Genomic DNA, 18,743 nt, shown 5'->3' with positions numbered 1-18,743 from the left:
CTTCTGAACTGCCCATTAAAAATTTTTTTCTATCAATACCCATAAGGGCAAGGCCAGTGTGTCCTGCTCAAACCTGCATCCCAGCACCCAGCGCCGCGTTTAGCACCCGATAGGTGACCAATAAGGTGTGAATGACTAGCAGGTATTACTTTCCAAGGCTGTGAGGGGCTGGTTTAACAATGACGGGGAGGACGTGTTTGGATCCCACAGGCCGCCAGGCTCCACCTCGACCCCGCCAGGTCCCCAGCGTTTCCGCCTCTGCCTGGCGCCCAGGGATTGACGCCTCGAGGGGCGGAGTGTCTGGCTCCAGTCCGGGTGCCTTGGCCCTTTATGATCCGCAGGCTCGGCGGCCCCGGGGCCACCTCGCCGGCGGTGGTGAGGGGAGGGGAGGGGACCAGACTCCTCCAGGAACCGGTCTGGGCCGCCCCTGCCTGTGCCTCTACCCGCTTCCTGCGCCCCCCTCCAGCCTCCCGCAGCCTCTCCCAGCGGAGTCTGCTCTGGGGCCTCCCCCACGTCCCCACATCTCCGACGTCCCCAGGAGACTCCCGGGCCTCCGCCCTGCGAGGTGTTGGGTCCCCAGTGTTCCACCACTTGGGTAAGACCCCGGCCGCCCATAGCCCCTCCCCCACCCCCTCTCTCCGGAAGGGTCGCTTTCCCTGGGATCCTTCTGTTGCTGGCGCCTCCTCGACTCCAGCACCCTCTCCAGGCCTGTCTGCCTCTGCCCTACGGGAGCGCTCCAGATAAGGCAGGTGGTGCCTGGTAGCACTCTCGCTTGGGCAGGCTGGGGCACCAGGCATTCTGGGATGCGAGCTGGGATGGGCGGGACTTGAGTCTGGATGGGCGGGGCCTCTCACTAAGCAGAGGTAGCCTGGTCCTTGGAGGGCGCAAAACTCAATTCACAGGGTGCAGCCACTGCTGCTCACTGGGGCCCCGGGGTGGGGTAGGGGAGCCTGTCACTGGCAAGGGCTCAATCCTGGAAGTCAGGCTGGGTCCGGACCCCCGGCAGTTGGGCCCGGACCGCCAGCAGCTGGGCCAAGTAGGAGGAGGTGATGAGAGAGAGAGCATGTTTGAGCCGCTGGGCAGGAGAGATTTCAGGGTTGGCTGGGCAGGTCCCGTACTCTGCTCACACATAACTGGATCTGGCCTTCAGAACTTGTAGGCATTCCCTCCCCTCCATCCCCACCATGCTGTATCTTCTCCCCTTTCAGTGGGCTTCTCAGCTGCTCTCCTGGCCCAGCTTCTCCACAATGGCCGTGGTTCTAAGGGGGGCCTGGTCTTGAAGCAACAACGTGGTCACCTCCACTTCCTCTCTTGCTGCTGTCACTACCGCCGTCCTTTGTTCCCCTCTCTTGCCCTCTCTGCAGTTATTTCACAACTTCCTTTATTCTGCCATGCCAAGTCCAATGGGTCCCCAGAAAGAACTGGGAGTCTTAGCTCTGAGAACAGGATATTCTTTCACTCACTCATTTGATCATTCATTCACACATGCACTTACTTCCGTTCACTCAATCCCTTTTCTTTCCCATTCCATCACTTACTCCCCCATTCTTTAGACACTTACTGAGCATCTACTGTATTCAAGTACCTGCGTGTTTGGTGGGAGGGGGGAAGGGTAGTCTGATGAATCAACATCGTTGCTTCTACCTGTTTGTTCAAGGTGAAGAAGGAGAAATGAACACAAATCAGCCCAATTTAAGAGAAAAAGCAGCGTAAGAGAGAAATAAAGGATTGAAGTGTGGCTGTGTGTTTATATGTGGGCAGTGAAGATACAGAGGACTGGGAAAATGTAATTTCCACTTAGGAAGAGCCCAGAAGTCTTCCTGGAGGTGGTGCCATTTGAGCCAGGCCTTGACTGTGAGGGGAGGGTTTGGGTGTTGTTATTAGAGGGCATCAGGGTAGATGGAACAGCAGGAACAAAGGAAGGCCCAGGTATGTAAGGGAACAGTGGGAAGCTCTGTTCATGGCTTGAGAGAGTTAGAAGAGATAAGTCTGGGATTCCCCTGGTGGTCCAGTAGTTAAGACTCCATGCTTCCACTGTTGGGAGTGCAGGTTTGATCCCTGGTCAGAGAATTAAGATCCCACATGCTGCTTGGCACAGCCAAAAAGAAAGAAGTCTGGACAGGTAGACTAGGGTAGCCAGAGGACAAGTCACGTGCTCCCTTGTCTTTGCCAGCTGTCACAGGCCATGGGAGCAACCTTGTTCTGGGTGATATAGAGCCTTGGTGAAGAGGTAGTGGCCTTTTCCTCATGGCTAAGAGTAATAGTAACATCCTTGTTGATACTAGAGCTCTTTAGTATTATAGGCAGCCTTAGATGGAGTGAGTTCTTCAATCTTGGGGGTGTGTAAATGGAGGCTAGGACACTAGATGTCTGTGTGGGGAGAGGAGAGCTTCAGGCTCTGGCCCCTGGTGGGGTTCGGCTAGGACAATGCTGAAAATGAGTTGGAGTGATGATGTCAGAGGTCCCCTCCCACCTAAAGAGTCCCCTATCTGGGAAGGCCAGAGGGTCCAGCAGAGGGGCTTCCTGGGAGTTTGGTCATTTATTCACTCATTCATTCCCTCATTTGCCTCTGCACCCAATCACTCATTCATTAATTCATCACTTAGTTACTAAATCCTGGTCTGGGCAGATCCTGTACTGAGGACTCAGCTGACACAGATGAGCTCCCAGTCTGATGGGGGAGCAGACCCATGACTGACAGTGACAACCCAGTGTCGTCATGGAGTAGGAATAGAGACTGTTTCATTTACTTTGTCACTGAGTGGGGGTAGAGCTGATACTTGGACCTGAAGAATTAATGCAGACTTTCATCCTCCAGCCAGGAAGCCCCCATCGGTGGGGCCAGAAGGATGTAATGGTGGGAAAAGAAGTGTTTGAGGTAGAAAACACTCTGGGTTCGAGAGACTTAAGAGGCAGTCTTCCTCTAGACATGGACCACTTGAGGACCAAGCCTTTGGGCTGAGGGTGCCACAAGCTCATCCCTCACCGGAAATGAGCCCACTGGATTTGGGAGCCTCTAGAGAATTCCTTGGAGAAGGCAATGGCACCCTACTCCAGTATTCTTGCCTGGAAAATCCCATGGATGGAGGAGCCTGGTAGGCTGCAGTCCATGGGGTCGCTAAGAGTCGGACACGACTGAGCAACTTCCCTTTCACTTTTCACTTTCAGGCATTGGAGAAGGAAATGGCAACCCACTCCAGTGTTCTTACCTGGAGAATCCCAGGGACAGGGGAGCCTGGTGGGCTTCCATCTATGGGGTTGCACAGAGTCAGACATGACTGAAGCGATTTAGCAGCAGCAGCAGCAGCAGCAGCAGAGAATTCCTGGTCAGCATAAGCTGTAAGCAGGTTGTGTAGAGTGGGGGTTAAACTTCTGGGCTCTGGACCTAGATCAGTGTGCAAGTGGTGCTGGCTATTACCAACTGTGTGACTTTAGACTCTGCCTCTGTCATTTCATCTGCAGGAGAGAAATAATCATAGTACCTTCCTGTTAAGGTGAGGCCCAGAGATGGTAGCAAACATGAAGTGTTTACCCAGCGCTGGGCAGGTGAGAAGGGCTATAATCAAGGGCTTAAATGATGGTGATGATGCCAATGATGATTATGATGATGACGACAGTGATATACTGTCAGTGTTTGCCTTTAAAACCTCAGGGCCTCATTTTTCCCAGCTTAAAATGGGAAGACTGACATCACTCACTGGCTCTCAAATGAGGTCCCTGGACCAGTAGCATCAGCCTCACTTGGGATCAAGTGTTCAATTCAGTTCAGTTCAGTCGCTCAGTTGTGTTTGACTCTTTGCGACCCCATGGACTGCAGCACACCAGGCTTCCCTGTCCAACACCAACTCCTGGAGCTTACCTCAACTCACATCCATTGAGTCGGTGATGCCGTCCAACCATCTCATCTTCTGTCGACCCCTTCTCCTCTTCCCTTCAATCTTTCCCAGCATCAGGGTCTTTTCCAGTGTGTCAGTTCTTTACATCAGGTGACCAAAGTATTGGAGCTTCAGCTTCAGCATCAGTCCTTCCAGTGAATATTCAGGACTGATTTCCTTTAGGATTGACTGGTTTGATCTCCTTGCAGTCCAAGGGACTCTCAAGAGTCTTCTTCAACATCACAGCTCAAAAGCATCAATTCTTTGGCGCTCGGCTTTCTTTATAGTCCACCTCTCACATCTGTACATGACTACTGGAAAAACCATAGCTTTGACTAGACGGACCTTTGTTGGCAAAGTAATGTCTCTGCTTTTTAATATGCTCTCTAGGTTGGTCATAGCTTTTCTTCCAAGGAGCAAGTGTCTTTTAATTTCATGGCTGCAGTCACCATCTGCGGTGATTTTGGAGCCCAAGAAAATAAAGTCTGTCACTGTTTCTGTTGTTTCCTTATCTGTTTGCCATGAAGTGATAGGACCGGATGCTATGATCTTAGTTTTCTGGATGTTGAGCTTTAAGCCAACTTTTTCATTCTCTTTCACTTTCAAGAGGCTCTTTAGTTCTTCTTCACTTTCTGCCATATGGGTGGTGTCATCTGCATATCTGAGGTTATTGATATTCCTCCCAGCAATCTTGATTCCAGCTTGTGCTTCATCCAGCCCAGCATTTCGCATGATGTACACTGCATATAAGTTAAATGAGCAGGGTGACAATATACAGCCTTGATGTACTCCTTTTCCTATTTGGAACCAGTCTGTTGTTCCATGTCCAGTTCTAACTGTTGCTTCCTGACCTGCATACAGATTCTTCTGCATATCCACCTTCTCAGGAGGCAGGTCAGGTGGTCTGGTATTCCTATGTCTTTAAGAATTTTCCACAATTTGTTGTGATCCACACAGTCAAAGGCTTTGGCATAGTCAAAAGCAGAAGTAGATATTTTTCTGGAACTCTCTTACTTTTTTGATGATCCAGTGGATGTTGGCAATTGGATCTCTGGTTCCTCTGCCTTTTCTAAATCCAGCTTGAACATCTCCAAGTTCACGGTTCACGTACTGTTGAAACATGACTTGGAGAATTTTGAGCATTACTTTGCTAGCGTATGAGATGAGTGCAATTGTGTGGTAGTTTGAACATTCTTTGGCATTGCCTTTCTTTGGGATTGGAATGAAAATTGACCTTTTCCACTGTGGCCACTGCTGATTTTTCCACATTTGCTGGCATATTGAGTACAACACTTTCACAGCATCATCTTTTAGGATTTGAAATAGCTCAACTGGAATTCCATCACCTCCACTAGTTTTTTTCGTAGTGATGCTTCCTAAGGCCCACTTGACTTCACATTCCAGGATGTCTGGCTCTAGGTGAGTGATCACACCATAGGGGTTATCTGGGATTTTGTTAGACATGCAAATTCTTGGGCTCTGTTGCAGCTCTGCTGAAGGTGGGTCCCAGTGATCTGTATTTCAGTAAGCTCTCTGGGGACTTCCCTGGTGGTCCAGCGGTTAAGACTTTGCGCTTCCACTGCAGTGCATGCATGCTCAGTTCTCTATCATGTAAGTCTTATCCAACTGTTTGCAACCCCATAAACTGTAGCCTGCCAGGCTCCTCTGTCCATGGGATTTCCCAAGCAAGAAAACTGGAGCAGGTTGCCATTTCCTTCTCCAGGGGATCTTCCTGAACCTGAGTTTCCTGAATAGCCAGTGAGTGCAGGTTCAAACCCTGGTTAGGGAACTAAGATTCCACATGCCTCTCATTGTGGCCAAAAATAAAAAAGTCCTCTGGCTGATTCTGATGCAGGCTGAGGTTGGAGAACCATTGACTGGCTATCACTGAAGATCTCTTCTCAATTCGCCTTTCCAGGACTATGATTCATCTGGCGTGTCTCATGCCTTCTGCATTGAGGGCCCTGGTCTGGGGGCTTGTGGGAGAGGCACACAGATCAGTAAGATGGGATCTCGGTCATCAGGGGGCTCCCAATTTGGATAGGGTAGACAGACACCCATGGAAATATTCATTGGAGTAATAGCCCAAACAGAGCTGCTAAAGAGACATATGGGTCAGTTCTGTAATAAATAGCAAAGGGGAGGGAGACCTTCGTGGGCTGCCGGGGCCTCTGCAGAAAGATCTAGTTCTTGATAGTACGTTGATTCAGCCTTGCTGGAAGTCTTCTCATAAGTCTAACTGAACGAAGCCTTTCATATTTTATGCCTTGTGGCGGTGTGGTGGCCAGGACTCTAGGTTTGAGGTCAGGAGTGGTGGTGATTCTAGACAGCTTCCTAACTGTATGACTCTGGTTGGCTCACTTTTCATCCCTGGGTCTCAATGTGCTCATCTGTAAGATGAGGGCACTAGACTGAGTCCAGTGAGTCTGAGTCCAGACATCTCTGGAGAGAGGGTAGGGTTGGGGACCAGAGGATTTCTGGATTTCCTTCACCTCATCTGCATAAGGAAGACCCTGAAATTGTCCTCTTGCCTGCTTTATCTAGTGAGATGAACTGTCCTCTTTCTGAGCTGTTGTTCTTACCTGTCCAGAAAGTTCTCATGACACCTGTCCTCTTCACCTCACATGGCTTTTTATCATGTTGAGCACACACTTCAACTCAGAGGCTCCTCGATGCCTGAACCCTGTTTCCTGGCATTCAGGGTCCTTGATGATAGATTTCCAGCTTTTTCCTACAAGATGAGGATCGTTACTGCCTATGACTGCATCCTGTCCTGTTCCCTTTAGTCCTCCCACATCATCCCTCTTCTCAGCTGATTCCATCTCCAGTCCAGCTCTAGTGCTACCTCCTCCACGAAGCCTCCTAGGTTACCCCAACCCTCAGTGCCATCCTTAGACCATCTTGCAATTAAAAAAAAAAAAAAAATTTATTTGTTTGGCTGCCCCTGACCTTAGTCTCAGTATGTGGGATCTAGTTTCCTGACCAGGGATCGAACCCAGGTTCCCCGCATTAAGCTCAGTCTTAGCCACTGGACCATCTTGCCATTTTTAAGGCTTGACTTTAATTTTTCATTTGTTGACACTGAAGCCTACTGACAGACATAAACTCTTTGAAGGGAAGGCCTGAGCTCATAGTGATGGACGTTAGAGTCCTTGACTCCTAGAACAAGAGGGCCCAGAGAAAGCCAGTAACTTGCCCAGAGTCACACAGCACATTAGTGGAAAAAAAAGAAAACAGGCCAGAACCCAGTTGTCTTAGGCCCAGGGGGAGACATTAGGCAACGTGGTAAGTGAACTAGAGGTGATGAGGGGCAGAGGCCTCAGAATCAGGCTGACCTCTGTTCCAGTACAGCTCTGCACTCAATAGCTGGGACGCCTGGGACACCTGACCTACCCTCCCCAAGTGACCGCGTGGGGGTTGAAATGAGGACATGGTGAGGCCCAGCACACAGTGGGGCTAGGCGGCTGCGAGGCGCTCCTTGTTGTGCACCATGCCCTTGTCCACCCCAGCTCCCCTGCCTGCATTCCGCTCCCCTCCTTCTTTCCCTAAGCTCCAAGCACTTGATTCTGTTGGCCTGTCGTGAGAAATCCCGTGTGTGTCAAGTCTGCCTCACCATGTCTCTTGCAGAAGTGAGAGGGAGAAGAGAAGATCCTGGTGGTCTTTTAGTCAGCAGTGGCTACAGAGGGGCTGGGGTGGGTGCCCGGGGGCTGAACTCTATGGTGCCTGTGGGTGGAATTTGGTAGGTGTCACTTTTAGAAAAGTCACACTGCCTATTTTAAGGAAGTGATGGGGTGTGCCCTGTCCCCGGCCAGCAGCTGCTTGATGCTGGCAGGCTGGAGTGTGAGGCGGCACCCCAAGGGTGAAGAGTCCTAGCAGGTGGATCTGGTATCTCTCTGGGAGGCTGCTGGCAGCTCCCTGGTCTCCTGCCACCTTCTGGCCTGACCCTTAGTGGATGGATGGAAACCTGGTGCCCGTTCTGTCAGTCTTCCTGACTGGGACCGGGAGTGATCCCAGAGCCAGAGACCCTGTGGGAGGACGTCAGGGGCTAGGAGTGGGGGTGGCCAAGTTTGGCGGTGGCTGGGGTGTAGTGAGTGTCCGGCTGGGTGCCCAGTGGGCGGGCACAGGGCCCCTGACGTGGCTGTGGCCCAGCTGGCAGCCTCTTTCTTTCCTCTGCGCTGAGCGGGCGGGCACAGGAGCCTCTGTGCGGAGCTCTAGGGGAGGGGGGCAATCTGAGAAAGGGCCCGGGCTCGGTGATAAGGGCTGGCTCAGGAGGGCCAGAGCGCGGAGGGAGAGGAGGAGTGGGAGGCGAGGCGATCTGCTGCGTTCGTTCGTTCGTTCGTTCGGAGTTGGAGCCGGCTGTCAGAGTCTCTCTGACCAGTGTCTCTCCGAGGAGGGTGCGACCAGCTAGCGGGCCTCCACAGCAATGATCCAGACTGTCGGAAATCACCTGCGAAGGGTATGGAGGGTGGGCGGGGGAGGGAGGCTTGGAGGCAGAAGGGAGGGGACTGGAGTCTGGGGATCCCCAAAGAGAACTGAAGTTTCCATTTGAAGTTAGAAGTCCTACATCTTCTCTCTCCCTTTCCACGGGCCATTTTCTAGCTCTCTCTGCAAGGAGAAATTTCAGAACTCCTGGGCTGGTTCATTATAAGCAACAATCACCAAACGAGCCCCAGGGGCTGTTAAGCCGAGTAGCCAGGTTGAGTAGAATCATCTTCTGCAAGTTCTTTGCATCTGGGATTCTATTCTGGGGGTGTGTGTGCCTCCCCACGGAGTTCCGTGCTGGTTTCTGCCGGATGACTGAGCTCTGTGGTTCTGTGGTGTTTAACTCTCAGGGTGCAGGACTTGAAGGGCTCGGAGCTGCTAGAAGTTACAGGCTAGGGGTGTGCGTGTGGGTGAGTAAGTATGGCTGACTGAAACCAAAGGGTTCTTGGGGACAATGACCTCTTTGGGAGAGCATGTTAAGGACCAAGTGAGGGCTGTTGGGAAGGTGTTCTGCAAGGCAACCTTGCAGAGAACGTTTCCCTGAACCTCTTAACAGGGACTTTGGAGCTGAGATTGGATGCTGAGGCACCAGACAGAACCAAGTGCTCAGCGGTCCCTGGTGGGGGCCTTTTATCTGGTAAATGGAAAAAGGTTCAGGACAGACTGGCAGACGTGCTATGCTGGGTGTAGAGTGAGTGTCCTCTGAAGACATTTTGGGGGAAAGCCTTAAAAAAGGGGTAAATAAAGACATCTCCACTCTCCACATCTCCATTCTCCACTCCCTTCCTCTATCTGCACGACCACCACTCAGCCCACTCATGATCCTCAACTGGCCCAGCACCTTTCCTTCCTTGCTTCCCGGTCACAGGTTCACCCCCTCCTACTCACCCTCCACTACAGAGATGCTTCTAAAAGGTAAATGTAATTATTCCTCACCTGTTCAGAAGGCTGCCTTCGGTATCAAGCTCACATTCTTTACCTGATACAAAAGGATCTCGGTCATCTGCCTCTGCCCCCTTTCCCTCCTCATTCCCCCTTCCCCACGCCTCTGCATTTAGTATGGCAACCATACCAAACAGTTTGCCACTGCCTCAGTGCACCACTCTTGTTCCCTCCTCTGCTAGAGTGCTCTCTGCTAAGTGGCCCCTACCCCGCCACTGCCAGACTCCCCACCAGCTTCCTGCGAACTTGTCTCCATGATAAGTTTCTTCTGAGCCCTCGGATCTCTGCTCAGATGCTGCCTCTTCTGGAAAGCTTTCCCAGATTTCTCTTGACATGACAAGCCCCTGTGCTAGCTCCTTCCCACCCGGGATTGTGTGTTGAATTTGCATGTCCATCTTTCCCACCACCCGAGGCTGCTCTTGGTGTGCCCAGCACTGGGATGGGCATGGCCCAGCCTGAGGGAAGGCTTAGTGAACCAGTGGGCACAGGCAGCGTCTCAGTGAGACCAAGGATGGGATCTGAGCGTCAGGGCCTCTTGGTCCCATCGCTGAGTGCAGGGCAGAGAGCCTCTTGCAGGTGGATAGGGCTGTCTGTGTCTTCTCTTGTGCCCTGTTGTCGTTAACCCTTCATGACTCTTTTCCCGTTGATCCTCATCAGTAACTGGGGAGAAGGCAGGGGAGGAGCAAGGTGTGTTTATCACAGAGATGTCAGTAGTAGCAAATCCTTTACGGCTGACCATGCTGGCACCATATCAGATGCTTTGTGTTTATAACTCCTGCAGTTCTTTGTGAGATAGGTGCAGTTATCATCTCCACGTTCCCCATGAGGAAACTGAGGCTCAGAGAGGTTGAAGACTTGCCCAGTATCACACTGGAAGAAAGTGGCAGAGCGGAGATTTGAACTTGGGCAGTCTGGCTCTAGAGTTTGAGCTCTTAGAGGACTTAAGGCTAGGCGCAATGAAATCCCAGAATGGGATTCCCACCCACGTGTCCCAACTCAGAGCCCAGCTGGCATTCTGCTTCCCCACATTTGCCCCCGCTGGCACCCTGAGTCTGGGAGTAGAGGTGGGGGTGGGGCATGGAAGTTGGGCTCGCAGGGTGACATGGGTGACCTCATCCTGGCTGAGAACACTCTGCCCTTGATCACCAACCACCTTTGGATTGCTGCCTGAATGGCAGATCTCCTTGGACTCCCCTTGTTTCCTCCTGAGTTCTCCAAGTTCTCCTGGAATACAGGAGGAGATCATTTTCTGAGTTTGTTACCAGAGCGGTTTTCAATGAAAAGCAAGCAAACTAAAAAACCCCACCACACTCTTCCCTGGGGACAAAGAGAACTGGGTTAAATGGAGCCCTCAGATAACCCACAAGCTCTGCTTCACAGGGTTTCAGGGCCCTTGTCAGTATCACATGGCACTGCCAACAGTGACCATGTTGGAGTCGGTCCTGGCTCTCACCTGTTACTGGGTACCCAGTGAGCACTCGGCACGTGTGAGTGAGTGAGTGAGTGAGGTTGCAAGTCTGCTGCCAGCCTGGGGGGACGAGGCTGGAGGAGCACTGATGCCCTTATGGTGGTGCTGAAAGGGTTGCTTGTCCTGTTTCTCTCAGTGGAGACCCTTCTTCCCCATGCAAGCGGCCAGTCTGTACTGGGTACTGAGTCCCGCCCTCCTGGGCTGGCAGGCACCTGTGGGCACTCCGTGGGAGGCTGTGAACCTCTATTGAACCTGGGTTCTAGCCCTGTCTAGGCAATTCCCCCCGGGGCCCAGGACTTCACTTACCCTGGGGATGAGGATGGGGTTGTTTGTCCCAGTTCCCCCAGAGGAGCCCTGCCCCTGGTGGTGCTGCTGACGGGGTGGTGGGAGACCAGATACAGCTGTGGGCATCTGTGCATGTGTTCACGAGCCCACAGACCTGCCTGCTGCTTCCGACCCCCCGTGGTAACCCTCTGCTTCACCTTGAACCTGAGGACAGCTGTTGGAACCGCTTCCCACCCCCACCCCCAGCCTCAACTGGGGTCTAGTTCAAAGTGTGGGGAGGTTTAGGACACAGTATTTGGCCACCTCTGGATTAACATCTCATCTTCAACCCATTGTTCACGTTTAACCTTAAGCCAGGTGCTCCCCTGTTCTGGTTGTTCTCTGAGGTCTCCATCAGCCTTGACATTCTGGGGGTCTGGATGTTTGCGAAGGGTTTGTGCCCCACTTTGAGATTGGTCCTGACAGTGCAAAGCAGGGGCCTGGCTTCCTCAACTACCCCACTGAGTGGTGGGGGAAGAGGAAACCCTAGACATAAAATAATGTTCATTTCATGTAGCAGGAACACAAAAACTTGTGAACAAATGGGCGGCCGTGACGGCTCAGAGCGGGCTGAAGGGTTCCCAGAAGTCTTCCCAGAGGAGATGAAATGCGGACACTTAGCTTCCGCCTATTTGGGAGCCACATTTGGACCTCCGCCTCAGCCATGGGTGGATAGCCTTGGTGTTCTCAGTCTGCTTGGAGGACTCGTCTTCATCCTTCAAAACACGGCTTAGCCGTCATTCCCCTTCAAATCTCCATCCTGCTGCTCCCAGGATTAATGGTGTTTCCTTGCGATGTTGTGTTTGCCTCGGGTGTTTCCTCTATAGCGATTAGCCTGTGTCAGGGTTGAGTATTCTGTGATGAACCCAGGCTGTTGTGAGCTGACAGCTAATGAGGGAGACACAGTGAAAAGGTAGTCAAAGAAATATTCAATGAAAATCTGTGATAAGAGCTGTGAATAGTAATAATAAATGTCACAAATGCGAGCTAGGTGACAAGCTTGCATTAGTTCGTATATTCCATATAATAATTCTGTGAAGTAGATTGTGGTGCTGTGCCCATATTAAAGATGAAACTGAGACAGAGAGGTTAAGTAACTTGCCCAAGGTCACACAGCTAGTAAGTGTGCTGCCAAGATTAAACTCAGGTTTTCTGGGGAACAGAGAACTGTTAGAGAATAATGAGAGAGGTCAGAAGAGAGTTCTCTGACCAGGTGACTGCTGAGGCATGGAGGAGTTGGCGGGAGAGCGGTCCAGGCAGAAGGAATAGCGTTCATTTGCAGGCTCCAAGGTGCGGGGAACTTGGCAAGCTGCTGAAGGGAGGCTGGCGTGGCTGGGAGTGGAGTGAGTGAGGGCAGAGCAGCTGGAAGGGTCTGAGACAAGGCTACGATGAGCTGCAGGCTGGGGGCCTGGGTCCCGTGAGCAGGGTTTGGGGTTTGGAGTGCTGTGAGTCCTGTTGCCCTGCCCACCAGGCTGTGTGCTCCTTGGGGCTCTCTAGACCCCAGGCTTGGTGCCAAGGTGTGTAGTCCCTGCACGCTGAGCTCAGTCCAGGGAGACACATCACAGGAGTTCCTCTCCTCTGAATGGCCAGTGCTGTGAAGGTCCCCACTGCTTCCCATCCACCCCGACCACTCACAGTTGGGAGGTGGACTGTGGGATCAGCACCCTGATGCAGGCAAGGCACAGAGAAGTAAGGGGATGTGCGGGGCTTGTATCACTGGCAAGAGACTCAGAACCCCTACCTGCTAAGTGGGACCCCTTTCCCAGCCTTTGACTTGGCCACTCAGTAAGTAGCCTCACTCTCACACCCAGATTCACCCATGCCAACCTCCTCTGCCTACCTTCACACACTGACAATGCAGATCCAGAGCTGACCTCCTGCTTTAACCTCATACACACCATGGCCTGGAGAGGCTGCACCTCTGCCCTGTGTCTGGTCCAGGAGCCTGGGGCCAAACTGGACAGTGCTCTAAGTGCTAACTGCCTTTGAGATGCTCACTCACGTCATCTTTGTAGGCCTCTTCCCGTGAAGCAGGTCTGTTCCTGCAGATCTTGTTAGATCGCTGGCACATAATTGGAGGAGTGTAGAACTTGGCACATAATTGACTATAGTAAATATTGGTTCTTTTCTTTCTGTCTCCTCTGGACTTCAGTTTCCTTAGTGGGTCAATGACAGGGTCAGTGGGTTGGGTGATATGGTACATGCTGCCTTCTGTTGAACACCTACTGAGTGTCAAGCTTAGTTAAACTTCCCAACAGCTCTGCAAGGCTGCTGGTTTTCATCTAGCTTTACAGCTGAGAAAACCAAAGCTCTGGCGCCGAGTCACTATGAGTGTGTTAGAGAATTCGAAGTCTTGTCTGATGCTGAGCTGCAGCTGGGCAGGGGCCCTGGTGTTGTGGCTCTTCTCCTTGTCCCAGGCTGACCTGGCTGAGCCGAGGGACTGAGACCTCTGCCTTGTGTCCTGTGGCTCCAGGGACAGATGGTGCTGCTGGCTGGGTCCTCTGCCAGCTCCCTGGCTGCGGGCCTGCATGTTCCTGGTGTTCCCAGAAGCAGCCTCCTTGTGGGTAGGAGGTGGCATCGGGCAGTGATGGAAAGGACCAGAGTCCAGCATTTGGGGGACACAGGGCTGAGTCAGACTGGACCTGTCCTCGGGTGCCCCCTAACTGATAGAAAGACTGAGGTTCAAACCTACGATGACACCACGGTGTGGCTGGGCTGTGACAGAGGGAAGCGCCCTGTCTCTCACAGCCTATAGGACAGGCGGTCTCCCTGCAGAGGATGATGGGGTAGCTCAGCTTTGAAAACTTTTCCAGGTTAGAAAGCATGGTCCAGGCAGAGGTTTATAAGATGTGGGAAAAAAAGTCTTTCCAAAGGAATAGGGAGAGCATTTGGCACTGACCCCTTGAGTCCCTCCCTCCCTGGCCCCCTTGCCTATATAATATGTATCCTGCCTGGGCCTTCTCTGGTAGTAATAATCTGCTGTCAGCAAATCAGACAGTAATTAATAGTAATTAATGTGAGTAGACATTAAGTGTTAAGCCTCTCTTCTGGAGAGGAAGCCTAGTGCATGAGTAGAAAGAGCTCTGTTAGTGAGAAAAGCAAAGTCCCAGCTCCACCACCCAGAGCGGAGTGGCCTCAGGTAGCCTGGCTTCAGTTCCCTCGTCTGTGCAAGAGGGAGTGTTGGCCCTCACTTAATTCAGGTGTTGTTGTTGTTCAGCCGGTCAGTCTTGTGCAGCTCTTTGCGACCGCAAGGACTACAGCACGCCAGGCCTCCTTGTCTTTCACCATCTCTAGCATTAAATGGCTTGTGGATACAAAGCCATTATATAAGGTATATAAATTCCTGGAACATGGTAGGTGCTCAAAAAAGTATAGTAGATGACTTCCTTGGTGTGGTCCAGTAGTTAAGACTCTGAGCTTCCACTGCAGGGGCTGTGGGTTTGATCCCTGGTCAGGGAACTAAGATCCTGTATGCTTCACCATGCAGCCAAAAAAAAAAAAAGGTATAGTAGAGTGGTGGTGGGGGGGGTGGGTGGGGAGGGAAAATGTTGGTCAGAGGGTACAAATTTTCAGCTGTAAGATGAATAAGTTCTGGAGACCTGAAGTACAGCATGGTGACTGTAGTTAATAATAATAATGTCTTATGTACTGGAAATTTGCTAAGAATGTGGATCATAAATGTCCTTGCTCCTCACCCCAGAAAGGGAAACTGATGTGATGGATGTCTTGATTAGCTTGATTGTGATGGTCATTCCACAATATATACATACATCCAAACATCGCGTTTTGCAACCTGAATGTGTACAACTTTTATTTGTCAACCGTGTCTCACTAGAGTTGGGGGAAAAAATTATAGGGAGGCCCTGGGACTCTAGAGAGACATGGGACCTGGTTCCTATTCTCAAGGAGTTTATCTCCTCATACGTACGCTCACTTTACAGTTTAGAAAGTGACTGTATGTGTTTTACCTGGTCTGGTTGTTCAAAAGTGCAAAGTCAGCAGACTGGCTGGCAGCACCCTTGATGTGGCCCCTGGAGGCCCATCCTTCGGGATGTGAACCCTGGCCTCTCCATCTCTAAAACTGGCTCTGATCCGCCCTGGGGTGTGGCCCTGCTCCCAGGCCTGGAATTCAGGTCAGAGGTCAGGAAGGGGAGTGGCTTTCAAGTCTTCCTAAAGCAGCCTCAGATTTATAGCACACTTCAGGGCTGAGCCAAACCAGGTGGGTCTCAATTTCCAATTGATCTCTTGGAGGGGCTGTGGAGAGATCCATCTCCTCTCCTTCTCTGGTGATACTGCCCCTCAGAGCTGTGGGAGGGATGGTGGTCTGGAGTCAGAAGGCTCTGGCTGGTTCTAGCAGCTAGTGGCTACCTTTTCCCAGCCTCAGTGTTCTCATCAGTAACACGTGGACTTGGAGGTAATAATGGTCCCTGTCATTTGAGCTTGCTTTGTGTCATGGAGGGTAGCTCCATGATGCATAGAGGCTGGATGGCCTGCCTACAGGCTTTGAGAGCGGTGGGGTATGTGGGACACATGGGCCCAGGGAAAGGAAGGGACTCAAAGAATGAATAACTCTGGGTCAAGGGAGAGGGCCAGCACAGCACTGCTTCCTCCGCCCACACCCTGAGGCTGAGAATAGCTGGTCCCCACCCACCTGCCCTGGCTTTGGAAGATAAAAGTGGAGCATCCAGGCTGCCAGACTAAGAGCAGGTGTGTCTTACTCCTCCTCCGACTGATTCTCAGCGAGACTGGGAGGGACTTCTGAGCCCGGTAGGCCCACTGATGAGGCCATGGTGGGGGGAAATGGTGATTCCCACAACCCAGGGGGGATGGACTGGCCAGGGACCACTCCCTCTCCAGCTTTCTCCATATCACCTGGAAGGCAGGAGAGCCAGGAGGCAACCTATGGAGGGTCTCCCAAGTGCCAGGCTCTGTCAGAAAAGTCCTGCGGGCTGAGTGATCCAACCCCCTCCAGGGCTGGCATCCCCCGGGGCAGCACCCCTGCCAGGCTCTGGATTCAGAAGAACCCATGTCCAGTGGTCTCTGCTCTGCCTTTTACTGGTCATGTGTCTTTGTGTGGATCTTTCCACATTCCCTGAGTTTCCTTTTCTCGACGGTAAAAGGACTCCTGATTTAAGGTGCACTTGAGAATTAAAGGACCTCCGAGGACTAGGCCTGGCACACAGAAGGTGCACAGTAAGTATCAGCCATAGATTCTTAACAGTGGTCTTTGAGCTTCTGGGAAAGCAATTTTGGGGCAGCCCCTGGGCTATCCACAGGTGGCTCTCTGGCACATGGAGACCCCTCTCTTACCAGCTTTGTCCTTGCTGTTCAGTCACTCAGTCATGTCCTCCCTGCATCCTCCTGTTCTGTCCCTCTCACACATGGAAGCTATCAGCAAGTCATGATGATTCCACCTCCCAAGTACACCTGGTCTGTCATCTCTCTTTGGACTGCAGTTGCCCACGGAGGAGTCTCCCTGATGCTTTTCTCACCCTGCAATCTGCCCCCACTCAGCAGCATGCGTGGGTGCTCAGCTGTGCTCTTTGACCCCATGGACTGTAGCCTGCCAAGCTCTTCTGTCCATGGGATTTTTCCAGGCAAGACTACTGGAGTGCGTTTCCTCCTCTAGGGGATTTTCCTGACCCAGGGATCGAACCAATGTCTCCTGCATTGGCAGGTGGGTTTTTACCACTGAGCCACGTGGGAAGCCCCATACAACAGCAAAGTGATTTTAAAATGCAGGTCAGATCATCTCTCTCCCCATTCACAGCCTCTAGTTCTTCCCATCACATGTGGAGTAGAATCCAAATTCCACTGGAACTTTAGGCTTTGGGCAATGTGGGACTAGTTTGTTCCCTTCTCCCTGACACTGCTCCAGCTTCACTGCCCACCATACTGCTCCTCCGGCAGCCAAGCTTGTCTGTGTTCCTCTTTGGGCTCTTTACACTCTCTGCTCCCCTGCCTGGGACCCTGTGCCCCCAGAGCCTTGCCCAATCACTCTTGCTTGTCTCATTCAGATTTTGGCCTTGACCCGCCTTGATTACTCAATCTAAATTAGCCCCTTCCAGTTCACCACCTTGTCTCTCTTTCACATCCACTGTTTTTCTTCTTCTTTTTAGTTATCATTAAAATTTTTATTTATGTATTTGGCTACACTGGGTCTTCCTTGCTTTGTGTGGGCTTTCTCTAGCTGCAGTGAGCAGGGGCTACTCTTCCTTGCTGTGTGTGGGCTTTTCACTGTAGTGGCTTCTCTTGTTGCAGAGCATGGGATCTAGGCACGTGAGCTCAGTAGTTGTAGCTTGCGGGTTCTAGAGTGAGGACTCAGCAGCTGTGGAGTACGGGCTTAGGTGCTCTGCATGTGGTGTGTGGAATCCTCCCGGACTAGGGATCAAGCCCATGTCCCTTGACAGGTGCACCACCAGGGAAGTCCTCTTCTTCTTTTCAAAAATGGAAATATGAAAAAAAAAAAAAGAATTGAAATATAGTTTATATATAATGTTGTGTTAATATCAGGTGTATAGCAAAGTGATTTGGTTATACATATATATTCTTTTTCAGATTCTTTTCTAATTATGTTATTACAAGACAAGGAGTGTAGTTCTCTGTGCTATACAGTAGGGCCTTGTTTATTTATCTAGTTCATATATAGTAGTGTGTATTTGTTAATCCCAAACTCCTAGTTTATCCCCACCCTACCCCCATCCCCTTTGGTAACTTTAGGTTTGTTTTTATGTCTGTGAGTCTATTTGTTTTGTACATAAGTTCCTTCGTATCACTTTTTTAGATTCCACATATAAATGATATGTGATAGTTGTCTTTCTCTGCCTGACTTCACTTAGTATAATCTCTAGGTCTGTCCATGTTGCTGAAAATGGCATTATTTCATTCCTTTTTATGACTCATATTCCATGTATGTATGTTCCACATCTTCTTTATCCATTCCTCTGTTGATGAACGTTTAGTTGCTTCCATGACTTGGCTATTGTAAATAGTGCTGCTCGCTGTTTTCCTTCTTAAATCACTTTTCACTCTAAAATGATCTTGTTCCTTTGTTTATTGTCTGTTCGTGAGTGGAGAGTCTGGGTTGGTGTTCAGTGCTGTACTCCCAGTATCTTCCTGAAGGAAGGAGTGGAGTTTTAAAAAAGGTTGCTGTTGATTCCCAGCCAGAATTAACCTCTTTTTAACCTTGTCCACTCCTGTTTGGTCTGGGTTTTATTCCTTACCAGGACCCTCCTGTCCTGACTCAGCCAGCCCTCACATTTGTAGCCAGAGGCCTGTCACCCGGGCCATATGTAGCCCGGCCCCCTCACGGTCCCTCCTATTGCCTGACTGTCCACCCCGTGCCACCCGCTGTCCCCTCTGTCCCCCCCTCACTGGGCTGGGCCTCACACTGCCTGCCGTACCCCAGCTAGAGGCTGTCTCTTCCCTGCCACCCAGTCACTCCTGTCTTGAACACGTTCCCACCTCTCACCTCCAAAGAGGCCTCCAGCAGCCACAGGGCCCCACTTGGATGCAGAAGGACTTGTCACTGTTGAGCTTGTGGATGGAGGAAACCATGAGGCCATTTTTGCAGAAACAACCATTAAGCTAGAGCCACCCCAGCACACATATATGTGATCTGTGCTCAGTTGTGTCTGACTCTCTGCGACCCC

The 18,743-nt window shown here is 51.4% G+C and overlaps 1 protein-coding gene across 4 annotated transcripts in view; it reads left to right on the top strand.

Moving 5' to 3' along the window:
* The first annotated feature begins 285 nt into the window (after positions 1–285).
* Positions 286–18,743, top strand: part of ACOT11 (acyl-CoA thioesterase 11) — a 54,260-nt gene continuing 35,802 nt past the window's right edge. Inside the window, exons 1-2 of one of the 4 annotated variants that reach the window (XM_061121810.1) lie at positions 512–595; positions 3,463–3,546. In XM_061121810.1, coding sequence (XP_060977793.1) covers positions 3,508–3,546 — 39 coding nt within the window. In that variant the 5' untranslated portion in view covers positions 512–595; positions 3,463–3,507. Of the gene's footprint in view, positions 596–3,462; positions 3,547–18,743 lie in introns of all 4 variants that reach the window. The other 3 variants (XM_061121807.1, XM_061121809.1, XM_061121808.1) reach the window with 3 other exon arrangements.

The sequence above is a fragment of the Dama dama genome, chromosome 20 (genome assembly GCF_033118175.1).
Source record: "Dama dama isolate Ldn47 chromosome 20, ASM3311817v1, whole genome shotgun sequence".
Classification (NCBI taxonomy): domain Eukaryota; kingdom Metazoa; phylum Chordata; class Mammalia; order Artiodactyla; family Cervidae; genus Dama; species Dama dama.
Note: the sequence above shows the minus strand (reverse complement) of the source record. Positions and strands in the feature narration are given on the sequence as shown.